Consider the following 17,233-nt stretch of genomic DNA (forward strand, 5'->3'; position numbering starts at 1 on the left):
CTGAATTTTTGGTCATTTTCTAAAAATTGAGATCCGCGACTTTGTGGGCATTCAGGTCAAGCAAGGGCGTATTTTTGTGACGCTGGAAGAGCTCATCAACGTTGTCTAGGTGACCGCAGGAGTACACGAGCAAGGCGGCTTCTGCCTCCTATTAATAGATGTAGGTCGATGTCCTCGGCGTTATTAGTGGCAGACCTGTGACACCGTGTCCAGCTTCAGTCTCCAGCGCGATCCTGAATATTTATCATAAGAGCATTATAGCTCACGTTATTTTTAATCCAGGCAGCTCTTCTCTAAAAGGTCTGCCGACTCGTTAGAAGTTCCCCGGATCGTACTTGTGATTTATCCCTATCATTAGGGAGACCTCAATTGCTCTTCTGTCAGTAATGACAGAAACAGTATTCTGGAATAGCTACACAACCAAATCAAGCGGCTATTTTGTTCAAGGAAATCACTTTTGATTGAGCACCCACTCTGTCTTGTCGCCCGTGAATTCTTCGACAAGCGTTTGAGGTTTTTTAAAAATCATTTTTCCTCCATTTTCTAATTCTACTCTTACTACCGCACTCTTACTTTCAGTGAGTTCTTTCGCTCGGCGAGAAAGCTGCTTTAGATTTGGGAAGCCCAGTTTTGCCGCCGTTTCTTGCACCAGCTTTTCATCGAGGAGGATTGCCGATTTGGAAGCGTTCAAAACGAAGCCGTAGTCGATGAAGATTGTGTCAAGATCGGCGTCATCCAAATATTCGATGAAAATCTGAAAAATAAAATTCACAAAAATTTCTTTTTAATCATTTAATTACAAACCTGGTCGCCTTTTTTTACTGGTGCTTGGAGGATAACTTCGAAGGTGCCCCGCCGCTGGTTAAAGCCAGAGCGCACAGCTGCTCCTGCCCGATGATTAACTAAAAATAATTACAACTTGAGTTCTCTTTTGTTTTCGTTTCCGAGCTGTGACAAGAGTTAACTTACAGAGCTCGACGATGGGTGCAAATGTAGCCGAGTCAAACTCGCTTCGTTCGACTGCGCTGAAGAAAAATAGAACTCGTGATGGTTAACGTGCTGTTGAGCTGGAAAACTTGCCAAAGAGAACGAGAATGAGAGAGAGTGTCGGTTTTGTGACACTTCCGTTAACAAAATAAAACGCGTCGGCGAGTCTTTGTGAAGGAAATCGACCGCCGAACTATAACATGCATACCTGGGATGTTTAAACATCTTAGTGGCGTGCGCGTGACGAGTCTGAAACGTTGCGGCTGCCCATAAGTACTTGTTCGGGTCCAGGCAATGTACTCAGTGTGGCTACTCTCACAGCAGGCTGCGTAAAAATGGAACACAGTCTTCTAAACCCTCGCATCAGAAAAAAACGATTAATCTTTGTCGATTTTTGAAGATTACTCGTCAACAAATGAAAAATCAATTTCAATTTTGAAAAAGTGAACCGCGATTAACTCTGGAATTTCTAAAATCTCGTTCAAAGCGCGCTTCCGACGACACGGAGTACCCGACGATAAAAAGGTTCACAGGCATTCCGGGTCGTTCGTCGCGATTCCGTTTGCACCTCCTTTTTAATAGTGCTATCCGGGCAAGGTTAGTTCTCTAATTTATGTTTTAGAATTGAAAGTTGGCTGGACCCGTTTCCTCGTCCCAACGCAACGGCGCGTATTTTTCCTTTGAAGGGCTCGATTTGAGCCGCTCATTACGCGACACTCTTGTGATAAAAGCAGAGCAACTTGACAAGAGTTTTGATTTTGAAATGGTGGCTCGTTGTGTCGCCTGCACTTCTAGCGCTCACTTTGCGAGTTGAGCCCCTTCCTGGAATGCATCGTTAGTGAATTCTTCGAAAGGAATCTCATTTAGATTCCGCTCGGATTTTTATACGCTAGCGAGGGGGTGAAACTATTTACCAAAACTACGATTGAGCCATTTTCTCACTTCTCTTATCCGTTTATTGTCAATTTAGACTGTTGTCATTTTTAGTCATCGTTTCTTGATTTCAGATTCCGTTTCCAGGAGTTTTGAGAAGTCAGTGCGCAGGTTCTGCTTAGTCTTCTTTACGGCCTCTCGCACGCTGAAACGGCTTAGTTTGCTTCGTTTAGTTTTGACGGCTTTGTAAGCAGCTGTTGCTCCTCCATAATGGGCTTGTGCAGTTTTGAAAATAAATACACCACTTTCCCAAACGTTCGATTCACAAAAAAAGATGAGCGCTTGTTTGAAATAAGCAGTGATTGTTACTTACTAAAGTAGTCGAAAATAAACGAAGAAAATAATGATTTACAAAGGAGCTTTTTTTTTCTTGTCAAATGACAATTTGAATCCAACTCAGCAACTCGTGCGCTGCGAAACATGAAACGTTACAAGAAACAATGATCTGTCTCCTCAGAAAACGTTTCCACATAACTCTAGATGCTCGCCATTAGTACAAGCCAAAAGGGTGTTTCCTCAAGTGTTGATCTTAATTGGATCATGTTTTGCGCAATGTTTCGCTGGATGATTTATTTGGAAAATTGGTTGCCCGGCCGACAAGGCGGGAAATTCGCGCTTTCAGATTTTGGAATTTCGCGCGAATCCGAATGCAGCAGGGACAACGTCTAAATTAATCAAATATCTTCGAATCCGCCCCTCGATCGCCTTACCTCCAAGAGTCACCCCAGCCCTTTTCTTTGCATCACTTGAGTCTGGGCACTTTTGCCTGGGATCGGCAAACGGTGTAGAAAACCTGAGTCAGGGTCTGAAAGATCTTTAATGAAAAGCCGCGTAGCGGCTTTTTTAAAAACGAAGCCGCGGAGCGGCTTCGCCAAAATTTAAAAATAGATTTGATAGGTAAAATAGATCTTTCAGACCCTGACTCAGGCTTTCTACACAAGTTGCCGAACCCAGACTTTTGCGAAAGAAATGAAAAAAGAAGAGCGATTTGAAAAGTAAAGCTGAATTATATCTCCGGCGGCGCGGGTCGCAGGCTGCGTCTCCGCTCGGTTTCTAATAAGGGCGTCCGGAACGATCATTTTGAAAATTCTTTTCGGGTGGGGGACACATTCCTTCATAATGAAATACAAATGCGCTCAGTCCACGTCTTAGAACCTGCCCCAAACTGTAAACAATAAGCATTGCGCGACGCGCGATCGAGTTAGCAAGGATTTAACTCGATCTCGCAATTTGGGAATTACGGAACTTTCTATAAGTCTTTGCCGATAAATTAATCATCGTCCTGGCACGTGTAAACGGAGTTAACGTTTTAGTCAATTAAGCAGCCCCCAGCTGCGTCAGAACTTGAGTTTTAACGTGAATACGTTCCCACTCGGAATGGCGACTCGCAAATTTGGAAATTATATAAGTTGGAAGTTGTGAGTGTGCCCTTCCGAAAAGCGCCGGAAAGTACGATTAGAAAATATTTGGAGGGCCGCGTGGCAAAAAAAGAAGAGCCACACTTTTGCGTATTTATTTGATTGGGAGCGAGAGCTAATATTGCATCAGGCAATTTGGAAAAGGCAGACCAAAGATCTCAAAATTAGGTTCTCAAAAGGAATTAGAGGGAAATGAGACTGGCGAATTCTAAAAGAAATTATGGATGCAATTTAGTCTGAAGCACCGCGGTAGCACGGTGGTTGCGTTTATTTTTTCTCGCGGTGCACCTGGCCGGCTAGTTTCCACAACCATTACGGAATGAGAGTTCAGATTACGCTCTCGAATTCATCTCCCAATTTTCGCTGCTGTTTTATTTCGGCTTCCGCCGCTGCGCCGCAAAAATATCCCTTTCAAAAGACTCTTCAAAAAATAGTACTTACGTTTGAGGCAGCAAATCCAGTTCCGAGTCCAACCAAACAAGCAGAAAAGGGTTCAAACCACGAAAATCAGTAATTGAAGCTGTCAAATGAAATTGAACCCGAATCGGACACGTATAGAACGAAGGAAGTTGTTGTATGTATCCGAAGCATTTGGAAACTTGCTCTAAAGAGAAATTTGTTATTTTGCGCTTCTAGAACAGAGGTTGTTGTTTGGGCAAAAATTCATTCGCAAGTCAGTTCGTCCTAGCAATTGAACTTGTTAGGGTCCGAAAGGCCGCGTTTTTAAGTAAGTTTTTGAGACTTTCGAAGCGCTTTTTTTACAAATTTTTTCAGAAAAGAAGATATTGAAGAAATTCCAGGAAGATCAGAAGTCTTCCAGGCGAATCTTCGCCTCTTCTCAACACGAGAAAATTGACGAGAGAAGAGCAACGGAAGTATACGGTAAAATGGGTTGATGCAATCCATTCTACCGTACACTGACTTTTTCTGCCGAGAAAAGACTTGACTGCACTCGATTTAATCGAGTCATTGTCCAATAATACTTCTGAAAATACAGATGCTTTGATATTTTGACTTTTAAATACGGTGTTTGCTTTCTTCGGTACAGAGCGGTTGATTGTGATGTTGAGTCGGTGAGGAGTAGGAAACTTTAATCCCGTAAAAGCGTGAGAAGAAAATTATAGTGAGGGGGAAAAATGTGCTTGGCTTTCTGAAAATAGTCGGCGGCAGCGCGTTATCAGCTTGGAATTGGCAAGTGCTCGTTTTGAAGCGGCCTCAACAAAAACGTTCATTACAGGGCGCGGGCACTTTACCACGTCGCGAGTAAAATTCCGAAAAACAGATCAGTCACGTTTTTTCGCGCCCAAATGAAAAGGAGACAAAGAAACCGTCTCAAGAAAGTGCATTAGAGGAAGAGTGAGCATCTCCCGAATCCGAATGCGGGTACTTCCGCGCTTAGGGGATTAGTAGGGCCAAAAATAGAGGTTGAGCAAGGCGCCGAAGGGAGCTTACGGAGCAATCTCGTGCACCTGTTGCAAATGTTTGACATTTACAGGGCTCATCCATCGCGGATTATCATCGACCAAGCTAAAACTATTCCGCCGCCGGGATCCGTTCAACGTGACAGCCATTACTGCCAAAGTTGAGAGGGATTGAGAACGAGTTTATCGGAATAATAGTCCAATGTGGTTAGTCACGGGCGTTTACAGCAAATGATGGATTTAGAGAGTTTGTTTCTGCGTAAACGCGTGAATTAATGAGCTCCAGGAATCGCCTTCTTCGCTGCCGGAAGATAGCTCAAGAAGCAACTTGGAGATAAGGATTCCTGTAGATTCCCTCACAACTCGTTATGCTCTTCATCCCCGAATGTTATACTTTTCACGGAATATCACTCAGGCTAACGCTTAGAAGTAGCGAAATTAGCCGAAAATCACGTGCAATACTTGATTCTTGTTTTTTCTATCTTTTCTGCACAAACAACTCGAGCGATAAACTCGAAAGCCGCTTTTCTCTTGATCATGACGTCCCGATTTCCTGAATTTAAACGAATTTAAACTAATTGAAATAGAGACTGAAGCGTCTAAATGAGCTGAAAATGCTTATTGTTTGTATTTTGGGAAGTGAAGTAAGATGTCCCGGAAGTTGCATTTTCGCGCGGTGTCTAGCAACTAAGGTTAAGCTTTTTAGCGCGGAATCGAGTTTTTTCAGACTTCAAAGTGCCCCCAAAATAGCAGCCGTCAATTCTGGTGAACGTTGTGTCACACTCCAAAGGATCAACCAAAAAAAGACCGAGACGAAACAGCTTATCCCCATTTCCTTAGACAGATTGAAAGAGCGCCCTTATCAAAATATCAATTAAAAATTATCAAACTAGACGTACATCTATTTACGTTTTTTGGGCAGGAGTAGCGCTGCCCTTCGTTCTGTGGAACTTGCCGCTTCCGACAGTGAGTGACGTTTGCGGACTGAAACGGGGCTTGAGCAAAAGCGGTATCGCCCTAAATGGCTAATCGAGTCGAGATTTATGCATAACGGGCGGGCCATCAAGCCAAAGCGCCAAATTTCATGGAGCATGTTCTAACACCTGTCGGGTGCGATTATCGGAACCATTACCGATACTTCAGCGAAATTTGCCACCCTGATCTTTTAGCACCTTTTCACTCTTGTTAAAGATGACGACACAGGCTTTCAGCCCAAAAAACCCCAACCGACAAGCAAATCCGAGAACTCGATATTAAGACAAAAATCTTCCTAAGAAAATATTCTACAAATGCTACGAAGCGCTACTTAAACACGGTTTAAGGGTGTCAGCAGCGAAAATTTCCGCTTCGAGTTTAAAATGCAAGCTTATTGAAGCGTTGTTGACACCCTTAAGGACGACAGAATATTTAAAGCGTACCTTTACGTCTCTCGTAAACAATCGCCAAGCATAAGAGCTCTTTATTGCTTATTTTTTCGTGCTTCTCATTTTCCAGCCATTGCAAAAGGCTATCCATCTCCTAAAAATGCGTTTCGAAATACATTATTGTTCTCATCAGCGTGGAAGGCCCTGATAAGTGGATTAAAGCAAGAATTTGGAAAGAAGTGCATGTTCCAAATGGAGCGGCTTACCTCTGACAACTCACGGACATTCGGACCTCGCATGGGCTGATAACTTATCTGGGAGGATTAATTTCCTACGTCTCGGGTTTCCCGCGGATACAGTACAACCCTAGCCTGTCAGAGCGAGGGTTTTTTACTCGATTTCCTTTTTAATGTATTTTTATTATTGTCTATGAAAAATCTAAAGCGCGTTTAACTTATTGCGATAAGGAAAAGAAGAACCCAAAGCAAAATGATATTTTCTGGAACTTCTAAAACGCGCGATCCGGCATCGATATCTTCAGTTGCCATAATTCCTCTGCCAGTATCGTCGAACTCGTAAGCTGTTATTGGAAATTTATCGAGCTGAAAGATTTTATTAACTTACGCAAGTTTCAAAAACTTTCAAATCAAGGGAGCACTGTCCCTCTTCTATCTTGAACTTGCTCACGTTTCATTCAAGTTCTGGCCTTGGCTTTAGTTGTTTTAGGTTGAGTTTCGAGGGAGGAGAATTATAGCGCGGTGGGAATTCGGCACAGTCCGCGATAAATACCCAGCGCGGCCGACGGAACGTGCCACTCAGATAACCTTACACCTGACACACCGATTTCGCCCAATTGCTACTTTTCTTATCGCCTTTTAATTCTAGCGAGTTGGCCGCCTCATTTAACCTCCTTCTACTTTTGCCAAAACCAATCAATCAAGCGATGAGTGGCGGTACCTTGAATCCCTTGCTCCGCATCCATTTGATAAGGTAGTGGAAGTCTTCCATATCCTTTCTCTTTCTCTCTCTCTCTTCTGAGACTTGGCGAATATAACAAGCTGAAGTCTGGACAATGGGTTCTAAGAGATAGCAGGTGTTAATGCACGGTGCTTTCAAGGTCAAGCTTTGTACTGCAGAAAAAGAAAAATTAGTGTTTTATTACTCACTAATTGCTTAATTAACGTCTTACACACGTTTTGATGATGTGTTCAGACAAATTTAACCACTGTGCAGCCTTCAGATCAATCTTAAAAGAGCGGTGTTCCATTCGTTGCCGCTCAACGGAAAATCTAAATTTTCGAGCTCGTAATCATAATTCTATGCTACAAGATCGAATGTCCAATACCGATCACGTGCTTGCTTTTATTACAGACATGACGAAACTTCCAAGAAGCTACTTCTGCTAATTCCTAAATGCGCTTTTTTCATCGTGCAATTTTTTGCAATTTCAGAGTGGGAAATTCTAAACTTAGCTCTTTCTTGAGTCTGGCACGCTGAAAGAAAGATGTCAATGGCGATATGATTGCAATATTTGAGGAATGTAAGAAAACAGTTTTTATAAAAAGCCGCAGTTATGGTGCTGTCGGGTGAAGGTGGAATGTGCTCGGAGCTCTTCACTTGCGGCGGAAAGTTCCTGGAACTTAAACACCTGCCGAGTTGAGAAGTAGCCGAACACGGGGGATGAGAAGCGGGCGACTTCTGAAAAAGGAAAATTTCGAATATGAAAAGTTTCAAATTTCTGAGCGAAGTACTTGTTTGCCTGGGGAGGCGAGCTTTTGGGAATTTGGCGGACGAGCGCGGCGATCTGTCGGAAATCGAATTCATTAGCGCAAATTTCAGAAATTTCGAAATTTCCCGCAACGGGCAGCTACCGTTCACCACAGACTTACTCGCCTTCGGTCGCTTGAAACGACGCCGAAAACCTAAATCGACAACTTCGACTTGTTTTCCAACGTAAGACGAACGCCCAAATGCATCTGCTCTAGCGGGACATGGACGCGTTTTCTAATTGCAAATTTTCCTCGAATTGAACCTTTGATCGCAAATTAAACATCAAATTATCAAAAAATTAATCATAAAAAAATTTCAAAAAGAGCTGTGAATTATTGCTGACCGTTTTATTACTCTTTTTGGTCTTTTTCGTTGGTTTTTCTGGTGGCGGTGGTGCTTTTTGCCGTCATTTAGCAGCGATGTGTGTGCTGAATCGTGCTGCATTTTTGGAAATTGCTGATTCTCTCAACGTGATTCTCGCTTTTTCGAAATCTAATTTTTTGTCAAAGTCGTGAATAAATTTCGCAGCGCTCCATTGCAATTTATTTTCTTTCTCTTTTTCTTTTCGCAACCGAGATATTTCTACTCTCGCTTGATGTTTTACACTTGTTCGTAGCAGATTTTGGAATGATCGAAATTGCGCTTTTTGGAGAGCTTGTGAATTTCGCATCGTCGTAATTATCTATTTAAGCCGACTACTAGGACACTAATGTAAACACCGGAAGGTCACCGGATGTTATTCTCTTCCGGTAAACTTCCGGAAAAGAATAACATCCGGTGACCTTCCGGTGCGTATGGTTAAACTTCCTGTTATGAAAATAAAATGAAAACATAAACAAAAAAAAAAGCATTCGTCTTCATCGTCTTCTTCTTCCATCGTCTATGAACTTTTTCCACGTGACCATATAGTTTCTAGAATAATTAAAAGCATATATTTTTTATTTTATAAACAGCATTCTTATTAATTTATCGTCATGACTAACTTCCCGATTCCTTGTCCGATTTGTAACGAGCAGGTAACCAACAACCGAATAAAGGGGGATCACATGGAAAAGGTTCATAGGCAGGGTCTCCGCGAAAAACCTTAACCCTAGCCGGCCAAAAATGATTTTTCTCGGGTACCAGTCAAGATACTCCATATTTGGCGTCAGGGATTTACCTGCAAATAAGAATATACAAATGATAAAGGTCAAATTATATGGTCTTGGGGAATTAGAGTAAAGCCTGTCTATCAAGATGTAATAGAAAAAAAACCGCTCCAGAATGATTTTCTAAGAAAATTTACGTTTAATATTGTGAGGTACTTCCGCGTAGACCCTAATCAAAGACGATGGCGAAGATACCAAATTTGGGTGCGAGAAGACGATGAAAGCGACGAAATAGAATGCAGGATAGATTAAAATTTTACTTTTACCTTAGTGGGTCAGGGAGCACCATCTATGGATCACTGGTCAAAAAATCAGCACTTAGGACGAAGTGATTTTTAACTTAAAAAAAAGAAAGAAACTGTCGGGTATTTATCGATTAGCTACCCTTTTGCCACTTAGCAACTATTCTCACTTAGGGTTAGGCTTAGGAAACAGCCTTACTTGGAGAATTACTCCATGCATAATCTTCGATCTCTCAGTCCTGACTCGTGGTTCCAACCTGGGCTCGGCAACCTGTGTGGAAAACCTGAGTCAGGTCCGAAAGCTCTCTCCAAAGTTCAGAATAGATAAGATAGGTAATTATACGTCGACTAGTATAATAGTCTAGTCCTCTTCTAGTTGGATGACTTTATCCGATGCTGAAACCAAAACCCAAATCCAAACCAAATTTTAATCTCAGACAGATGGAACTGGGACAAGGATACCCAAGCGTTCCGCGAACGAAGGCGAGGACGTCGAACTGAGCTCGACATGAGCGAAAGGAACGGTGATAGAGATTAACTCTGCGTGGAAAGGAAAATTGTATGTGTAGTATATTAACCTTTTCCCGCCAGGGTGCATCTTGACAAAAATTACTTTTTCCGAGAAGTACTTTGACTTTTGCAAAAGTTAAAATTTGTAGAGCTACGTTTTGTTTCCAAATTTCCTGAGTCCGAATTTCCGGACATTTTTTGGATTTTGCGGTTTTTTAAGTGGGACACTGCAAAATCGACCATGGTCAGAATTTCTGGGCAGATTCAAATTATTTTTATCCGTATACCATCATTTTTAGAATAAAAATTTTAGAGGCTCATATTTCAAGCGATGCGCCTCCTGTCGTGCATTTGGCAGATTGACTTTAGAAATTTTTGTTATAATGATCAAACGCTTTTCTTGAATTTCTGAAAAACTCTTAAAACGACGCTTTAAATAGCTTTGAGGTATACATAAAAATAATCAGCTAAGTCTCATTTTTTTTAAAATGAAAACAATCTTGATCAAAAGTCTATCGAATATCTAGCAACTCTTAAATCTTCAATCTAGAATATCGATTTCTCACTCTTCCTTAGAAATTTCGTTTATGTCGCTGGAATCAAACATTTGTGCGTTGAACAAGAATTGTATTTGGAAATTTTACTTCCGACGGAAGGCGCGGCGCATGGCAACTCATGCGTCGCAAGTTGTAAGCGCACTGATCTCGCCGATAAAACTCGACAAAGATAAGGAAACTTCATCAGATATCAAATTGAAAATGTTCGATCTACCTTCTAATCCTGACGGCATCGCCCAAGCTTACAACCTAACAAACCAATTTATACTTTTACTGGGAGCACTCTGGACTACTATCAGAGACCAATACATTTTGGCGGTCGATAAAGAGACCTATCTTCGTCGAATTCGTAAGTTATTCTTGTTCCACTACTATCAATCATCTCATTTTTAAGGTGGTCTTCTCGACCATTTGGACTTTGACATGCCCCTTGTGGCAAGACTCGAAGACATGATTGAGAACTCAGACGGAGAAATTGACATTGACGATTCCAGCGACGCATCCTCCTCCTCCGAAGATGACTCTGATGATGATGAAACCTACTATCCTAGCTCTCCTCCAAAAACAAGATGTAAGAGTCAACGTTCAAGCAAATTCTTGATTGTTTTTTTAGCTGCCAAACGAAGATTGTTCGAATCTGATGAGCCGGAACAAAAGCGACCAAAAATTGACCAGCTCGATCAGCTTGAAAATGATGAAGTTGACAATGGAAGCGATAATGGGGAAGACATCGACGCTGAGGCTGAAGAGGACGACGCTGCTGGAGATTCTGACGTTTTTGAAGCTGACGACGCAGCTGAAGAAAACGACGCAGCTGAAAGCAACGATGATAGCGGCGCTGATACTGGTCCTGATAGCGAGGAAGAATGGGCGACTCGTCCAAAGTCGCAAAAGAATCAACTTTGGACTCAAACGACCTGGGACATGTGCCAACCTTCCACGAGTCGAGCATCAATGTTCACACCGCCGCCGACGCCTCCTCCATTTGACTCTCCCCGTCCTCAACCATTTGAGTTTCCTTCTCCGGCTGGACGACCATCTGTTATTCAATCTCCTCGGGTTCCCGAATTCCGACCGATTTCCATTCAACAAATGATGGCTTCAGCAATCCCAACAAGTAAATATTTTTATTTAAGCTTCTATTAATTTTCATCAAGTTGATTTGACTGGAGATTCGTCTTCCGACGATGACGATCAAGTTGTCCCAGGTAATTTGAACTTTCGAATCCCTCTCTAACAATTATCTAGCGATAGACATTGCCTACGCTGATAGTACTTTCGACTCCTTGGACGGCGAACAATTCCAGCAGATCGTCGATGAGAACGACGCTCAAGCAAGAGCAGAAGAAATCCGTCAGCTGCAATCGGAGCTGGAGAATCCGTCAAGAGGAGGTACTCCTGATACGATTATCGATGCTTGCTTATCGCCGTATCTTTTAGGGGAGACTCTGGACACAGCACTCAGCATGGGACTCATCACACGAGAAACTACCGAGTTCATCGACGAAGTTGCTGAGATGATGGAAGACGAAGAAGATCCTCCCGCCACCGTGACGCCAGAAAAAACCTTTACTGAGCTTTGAATTCCTTCCTCTTTGCAAACTCTTCTGTTTCCTTACTTCCGGTGATTTAGTTTCTTTCAATAAACATGCTTTGGTGAACTTCCGTTGTTTTTTTAGCACTGATTTGAGGCATTGATTTAGGGCATAAAAATGAGCTTGATAGCTCAAAAATTATCATTAAAAAAAAAATGAATCGCAGCGCACCAGTCTCAGAAGAATTTCCTTTTCTCGACTTGATTTGCAAAATCAACGAAGAAATCATCAGCCAGAACAAAGCTGCTACAACCCTTGTTGCACTCGCGATCGCTGGTTACTGCTGGATGGCAATCAAGATTTGCAAGATGAAGCCAAAGAAGAAGTCGACTGCGAAAAGAGCCTCGATCGTCGTTACTGATTCTGATCCTGCTTTGTCTCCTCAAGATTCTTGGGTATGATATGCTTTCTATCCTGCTCGAACTCCTGCTTGTTAAACACGTTGGATTCTTTTTTTAGTTTTTATTGTGTCTGTGATTTGATAAATATGATTTGGAACTGTTAAGAAATATATATTTCAATAAATTTGAACATGATTAGGCACTTGAAGTTAAATATTTATGGCAAAAAAATATCAGTTTTTGGCTAGTTTTGAAGTGGCAGGTTGTTATTCGCTTGCAAAAAAGATTAGCTGTTTTACATAAGGTTTTATCGTTGACGTTTCAATTATGTTTTATCAATAAAATATCAGTTATGGCTAGTTATGAAGTGGCAGGTTACAATACGCTTGAATTAGCTAGTTTCAATAAGGTTAACGTTTCAATTATGTTTTCCGTGAAAAGTAAAATGATCTTGCAATATTCTACTCTTCCATCATGTCGATCTGGTCACCATCACATTCCATCTCTTCATCCACGCTGTCGACTTCCATTTCCTTGTTCACGCTGTCGATTTCCATTTCCTCGTTCTCGGTATCTACATCCATTTTCGCGGTCATTTCCCATTCCATTCCTTCGTTGTTTATTTTCATCTTGGCCATCATTTGTGTTGCTAGCTCGACATCCTTGTTGAATTCTACTTCAGCTTTAATTTGATTAACTTTTGAATTTCGGCTGTTAAAATACCTTTGATAAGGATGAATAGGTCGGAAACTGAGCGAAGATTTTCGTTTTTGATTGCGTCTATGATCTTTCGCTCCCACGGGGTCAAGGGGCGCTCGGAATCGAGTTCTCTCATCTTGCTTCGCTCTGCGCTTTTTTTGGCGCCAGTTTGGCTGGTCCTGCGGTGCGCGCGCCTGCCGCAGGCTAGGTTCACGCGTGCGGGGGTTGAAAAGGCGAATCAGCGGAGCGCCCGCTCAAGGGCGGGCCAATTTCAAGCACGCACTTTGCCCTGCACTTGCATCTTCGAAAGAGAATCATTCTGCAGAGAAACAAAAAGAGAAATATCGAAATTTCCTTTCTGCCTTTCAATTTAAATTCTTAGGCTGACTATAAATAATAAATAGAGATAAACTGTCATATATCAGCAGCCGCAAGCGGCTTGTTGATTAAGCAAGTCTTTCTGATTCTTATATACGCAGTCGCGAGCGACTTCTTGATTTTTTTTTAGCTCATCTGATTTTTTTCTTTACGCAGCCGCAAGCGGCTTCTCGATTTTAAATTATCTTCTCTTCAACTCTTTACTTTTAATAAGAGCTAAACAAGTTTTGGGTTCAGAGATGAGACGATTCGTTGTTCATCTCCCAGGTGGAGACGATGATGTCTCGACGACTGACTTTCCCTCGACGTCCAAGACTGGCTTACCCTGGGAGTCCACCACCAGCACAGCCGAGGAAATGACAAGGACTTTGTTAGACAATCCAAAGTCGGACAACTCAAGCTTGCTCAAAGCAGCCTGCTTGCAAGGTAACCGCGAGTGTATGAGCGATAGTTTCAATTATCTTACTTAGCCGCAATCGGGTCAACGATCTGGCTCATACTCATTCTGATGTACAGATATCGAGTGCGTATAAGAACCTGGATCTGGGACTGCAAGAGAATTCTCACCCAGGGAAGTCCTCACCCGAAAGGTAAATTTCAATTCTTTAGTCTCGAACTCATACAAGAATAATAGATAACAGAAAAGACGAAACAATCAAAGAAGACGAAGGTTCAAGAAAGGACGAGGGCAAAAGGAACGATGAAGACATCCAGGAAGTTGACGAGAGCAAGCCAAAGAAGAAGAAAAAGTATGAAGAATGGGGTCCAAACGAGAAGCACGAGTTCGTGATGCCCGAGTGGCTCAAGTGGAACGGTACCTGGCGAAAGAAAAAAGAAGATGGAAAGCCAAAAATTCAGGAAGTCTGAAAAGAACTGTTGACATGAAAGTTTTTGAATGATGATAGCGAGTTTAATGCAATACTTTTTCATTTAAAAGACTGAATCTCGGGTGATTATGTGCGACTCGTGGACTGACTACAGATTCGATTACATCGCCCAAGACGAGCTTGAAGAATTTTGCTCCTGCCAAGGTAAAGCCTTTCAATAAAGAATTTTTGCTATTTACGACTCAAGCCACATTTACTAAAAGCTTTCATACAGTCATTAAATTTGAGAGATATATTTCTACAGAGCTCCATTTATACGATTCTTAGAGCCGGCGATGAAAGCAAAGATCGAGGAGATTATGAACATCTCAATTCTCGCTGCCGTTGGCGTCTCGATCCTGATGATGATCATCCTCGTCTGCCTCATCGTCAAGAAGCAAAAGAATGAACCTCCACGAAGAAGTAAGCAAATATCAAAAAAACTTTATCTCAATTCAACTTAGACTTGCTGATCTCACGACCTGTTCATCTTCCAGAAGACATCTAAACTCCTTGAAAACAAAGTAAGTTTTTTGAAATTATTTTCTCTCATTTCTAATTCACTTGAAGGCTCTCACATCTTTGTTGCCGCTCTTCTTCTCATTCCTGTGTGCGAAACGACAATCCTCCTTCTTCCATCTCTCAACCTTTGTGTGCTTCTCCCGTGTGCCGATTCAATACCTTCTTTCTTCCCAATCTACAGGACATTCACTCTCTTCCTCCGTGTGCCATCCTTTCAATATCCCGTGTGCCGCCATCAATTTCTTCATCTAAAAGGACACTCTCTTAAACATTTATTTCTATTTAATTTCAGAGAGTAAAAAAGAATGATGGGTCGAAGACCAATACCAACGATTTCTCCTACGACAGCTACAACAGAAACAGGCCTGGAAACAACAACTTCTCCTGAGACAGACAGCGGCAAGACAGACGTGATTTTTTTGTATCTCATACGCAGAACAAGGGTTCAGACAATCTTAAAGAGTTTTCTTTTTCACGAATTTTCGAACCCAGTTCAGACTGCTTAGTTAAGTTTTTCTCAAAAGAGGTTGCTCTCATCGTAGTGATTTTGGTCTGGCTTTACTTCGTTTTTCGTCTTGTAATTCAAGGTGAATTGATTTCCTGCTCCGTAAAAACTAAAATTGAGTTTCAGCCATTGTCCATGTTATTACCATCCGACACGCTCGTCAGCCAGAAAATCAGCCACCAGCAACAGAACCGCCAGCAAGTCGACAATCAGAAGCTCATCAGCCACAAGGCAGCCTACCAGGTTTGAGATGTCCTGAAAAACAGCTTATTATATGATATTTAGTACAATCTCCTTCTCCTGAACTCGAGTGGGACGGTTCATTTGACGCCTTGCCCCTTGACCTGTCCTCGACCGCTCCAAGATCGAATACCAATCTCCTCACTCCGTCTTCTGCTTCCCCTGCTGCCAACAATCCGACTACTGCGACACGCGATCCGACGGTCAACTCTGCTGCTTCCGCTCTCAATCTAACTCCTGCCCGTCAAACTGACAATTCCGCCGCTCGCCTTTCTGCTCGCAAACCAAGTGCCGCTTCTTCAATTGCTACGCCTTCAGTTTCGCCAGCAAACCCTGCCACTTCCGGCCTCCGAAAAGCTCCAAAGAAAACTTCCACCCGCCTTGCCGAGCCAAAAATCACAAACAGTCAACCGACCTCCATGGAATGGATCAGTTCGCACGACTTCCGCCGCGACAACAAAGACTCAAACCAAGCGAGACGTTGAGCAACCAGGTTAAAGACACCAAAAGAAAATTGAACTAACAAACATTCTAGCTCGAGCAGTTCGCCAGCGTAAACAGACGTCCTCCCTGTCGATCAACCATTCCCGGAAAAATATTAGCTGCCTTTTCAAATGCCTTCCTTTTCTTTGACTGATAATATAGAACATAAGCTATCTACCGAAAGTCCAGATAAAGAATCTCAGAGGTTTGCAGGAATATATACAAATATTTTATGCATAAATACTATAGAAACATCAAAAATGAAAAGTTAAGGGAGTTTAAACGCAAATCTTTATATTATTGGCCGGAAGGTAGCCAAATTTGGAAATATGTATATTGATATACATGTTTTCTTTTTCCTCAGAGAAAATTTTTGAAACGAGATATGATATTTTTCTTTCTTGATTTTTGAAGCTTAAGAACTACTCTTTAAAAGCCATCATTATAAAAATCTCTGGCATGAATGGTTCCACCAGAAAATTTGCGTCAAAATTGACCGAAAACCGAGAATTTTCGGAAAAATTCTGAAATTTCGATTTTTCGAAAACCATCAAAATATTCGCTTAAATTGTCTCTTATGGATGTTTTTTCACCAGAAATGGCAAAAAAAAGGCTAGAAACAACAAACCGTGAAAAAATCATCCAAATTTGGAAATATGTATATTGATATACATGTTTTCTTTTTCCTCAGAGAAAATTTTTGAAACGAGATATGATATTTTTCTTTCTTGATTTTTGAAGCTTAAGAACTGCTCATTAAAACCCATTATTATTAAAATCTGTGGAATGAATGGTTCTTCCAGAAAATTCGCGTCGAAATTGGCCAAAAATCGAGAATTTTCGGAAAAATTCTGAAATTTCGATTTTTCAAAAAACCGTCGTAATATTCGCTTAAATTGATCCTTATGGTTGTTTGGTCACTAAAAATGGTAAAAAACATCTAGAAACAACAAACTGAGAAAAAAATATTTGATTTTGGAGAAAAAATCATCCAAATTTGAAAATATGTATATTGATATACATGTTTTCTTTTTCGTCAGAAAGAAATTTTGAATAGAGATATGATATTTTTCTTTCTTGTTTTTTGAAGCTTGAGAGCTACTCTTCAAAAGCCATCATTACACAAATCTGTGGAATGAATGGTTCCACCAGAAAATTTGCGTCAAAATTGACCAAAAATCGAGAATTTCCGGAAAAATGCTGAAATTTCGATTTTTCAAAACCGTCGTAATATTCGCTTAAATTGATCTTTAT

The 17,233-nt window shown here is 41.5% G+C and overlaps 2 protein-coding genes and 1 long non-coding RNA gene across 3 annotated transcripts; all 3 read right to left on the bottom strand.

Annotated features, from left to right (window-relative positions):
* Positions 1-3: 3 nt before the first annotated feature.
* On the bottom strand, positions 4-1,298 carry LOC145707317 (uncharacterized). The gene is made up of 6 exons (XM_081784833.1): positions 1,196-1,298; positions 970-1,025; positions 805-902; positions 574-754; positions 196-233; positions 4-148 (listed from the first exon to the last, which is right to left on the bottom strand). Exons 1-6 carry the CDS (start codon positions 1,210-1,212, stop codon positions 20-22), a joined length of 519 nt encoding a protein of 172 aa, XP_081640959.1. The 5' UTR covers positions 1,213-1,298; the 3' UTR covers positions 4-19.
* Positions 1,299-1,657: 359 nt separating this feature from the next.
* LOC145707976 (uncharacterized) lies at positions 1,658-6,504 on the bottom strand. The gene is made up of 4 exons (XM_081785576.1): positions 6,390-6,504; positions 6,178-6,277; positions 3,780-3,942; positions 1,658-2,065 (listed from the first exon to the last, which is right to left on the bottom strand). The coding sequence occupies exons 1-4, from the start codon at positions 6,420-6,422 to the stop codon at positions 1,975-1,977; spliced, it is 387 nt and encodes a 128-aa protein (XP_081641702.1). The 5' UTR covers positions 6,423-6,504; the 3' UTR covers positions 1,658-1,974.
* Positions 6,500-7,260, bottom strand: LOC145707977 (uncharacterized). The gene is made up of 2 exons (XR_014134790.1): positions 7,081-7,260; positions 6,500-6,725 (listed from the first exon to the last, which is right to left on the bottom strand). It is a non-coding gene; the product is annotated as an uncharacterized LOC145707977 (long non-coding RNA).
* Between the last annotated feature and the right edge of the window lie 9,973 nt (positions 7,261-17,233).

Source organism: Oikopleura dioica, chromosome XSR (assembly GCF_907165135.1).
Source record: "Oikopleura dioica chromosome XSR, OKI2018_I68_1.0, whole genome shotgun sequence".
Lineage (NCBI taxonomy): Eukaryota > Metazoa > Chordata > Appendicularia > Copelata > Oikopleuridae > Oikopleura > Oikopleura dioica.

Bases quoted from the DNA above. Each gene is read 5' to 3' on its own strand.
- LOC145707317 (XM_081784833.1), bottom strand. The intron at 755-804 runs GTTTGTAATTAA...TTTATTTTTCAG, and splicing joins CAGTAAAAAAAGGCGACCAG to ATTTTCATCGAATATTTGGA. The intron at 234-573 runs GTAAGAGTGCGG...ATAAATATTCAG, and splicing joins AGCGAAAGAACTCACTGAAA to GATCGCGCTGGAGACTGAAG.
- LOC145707976 (XM_081785576.1), bottom strand. From the start codon at position 6,422: ATGCGAGGTCCGAATGTCCGTGAGTTGTCAGAG. The intron at 3,943-6,177 runs GTACGCTTTAAA...ATTTCTCTTTAG, and splicing joins TGTTTACGAGAGACGTAAAG to AGCAAGTTTCCAAATGCTTC. The intron at 2,066-3,779 runs GTAAGTACTATT...AAGCCGTTTCAG, and splicing joins CTGGATTTGCTGCCTCAAAC to CGTGCGAGAGGCCGTAAAGA.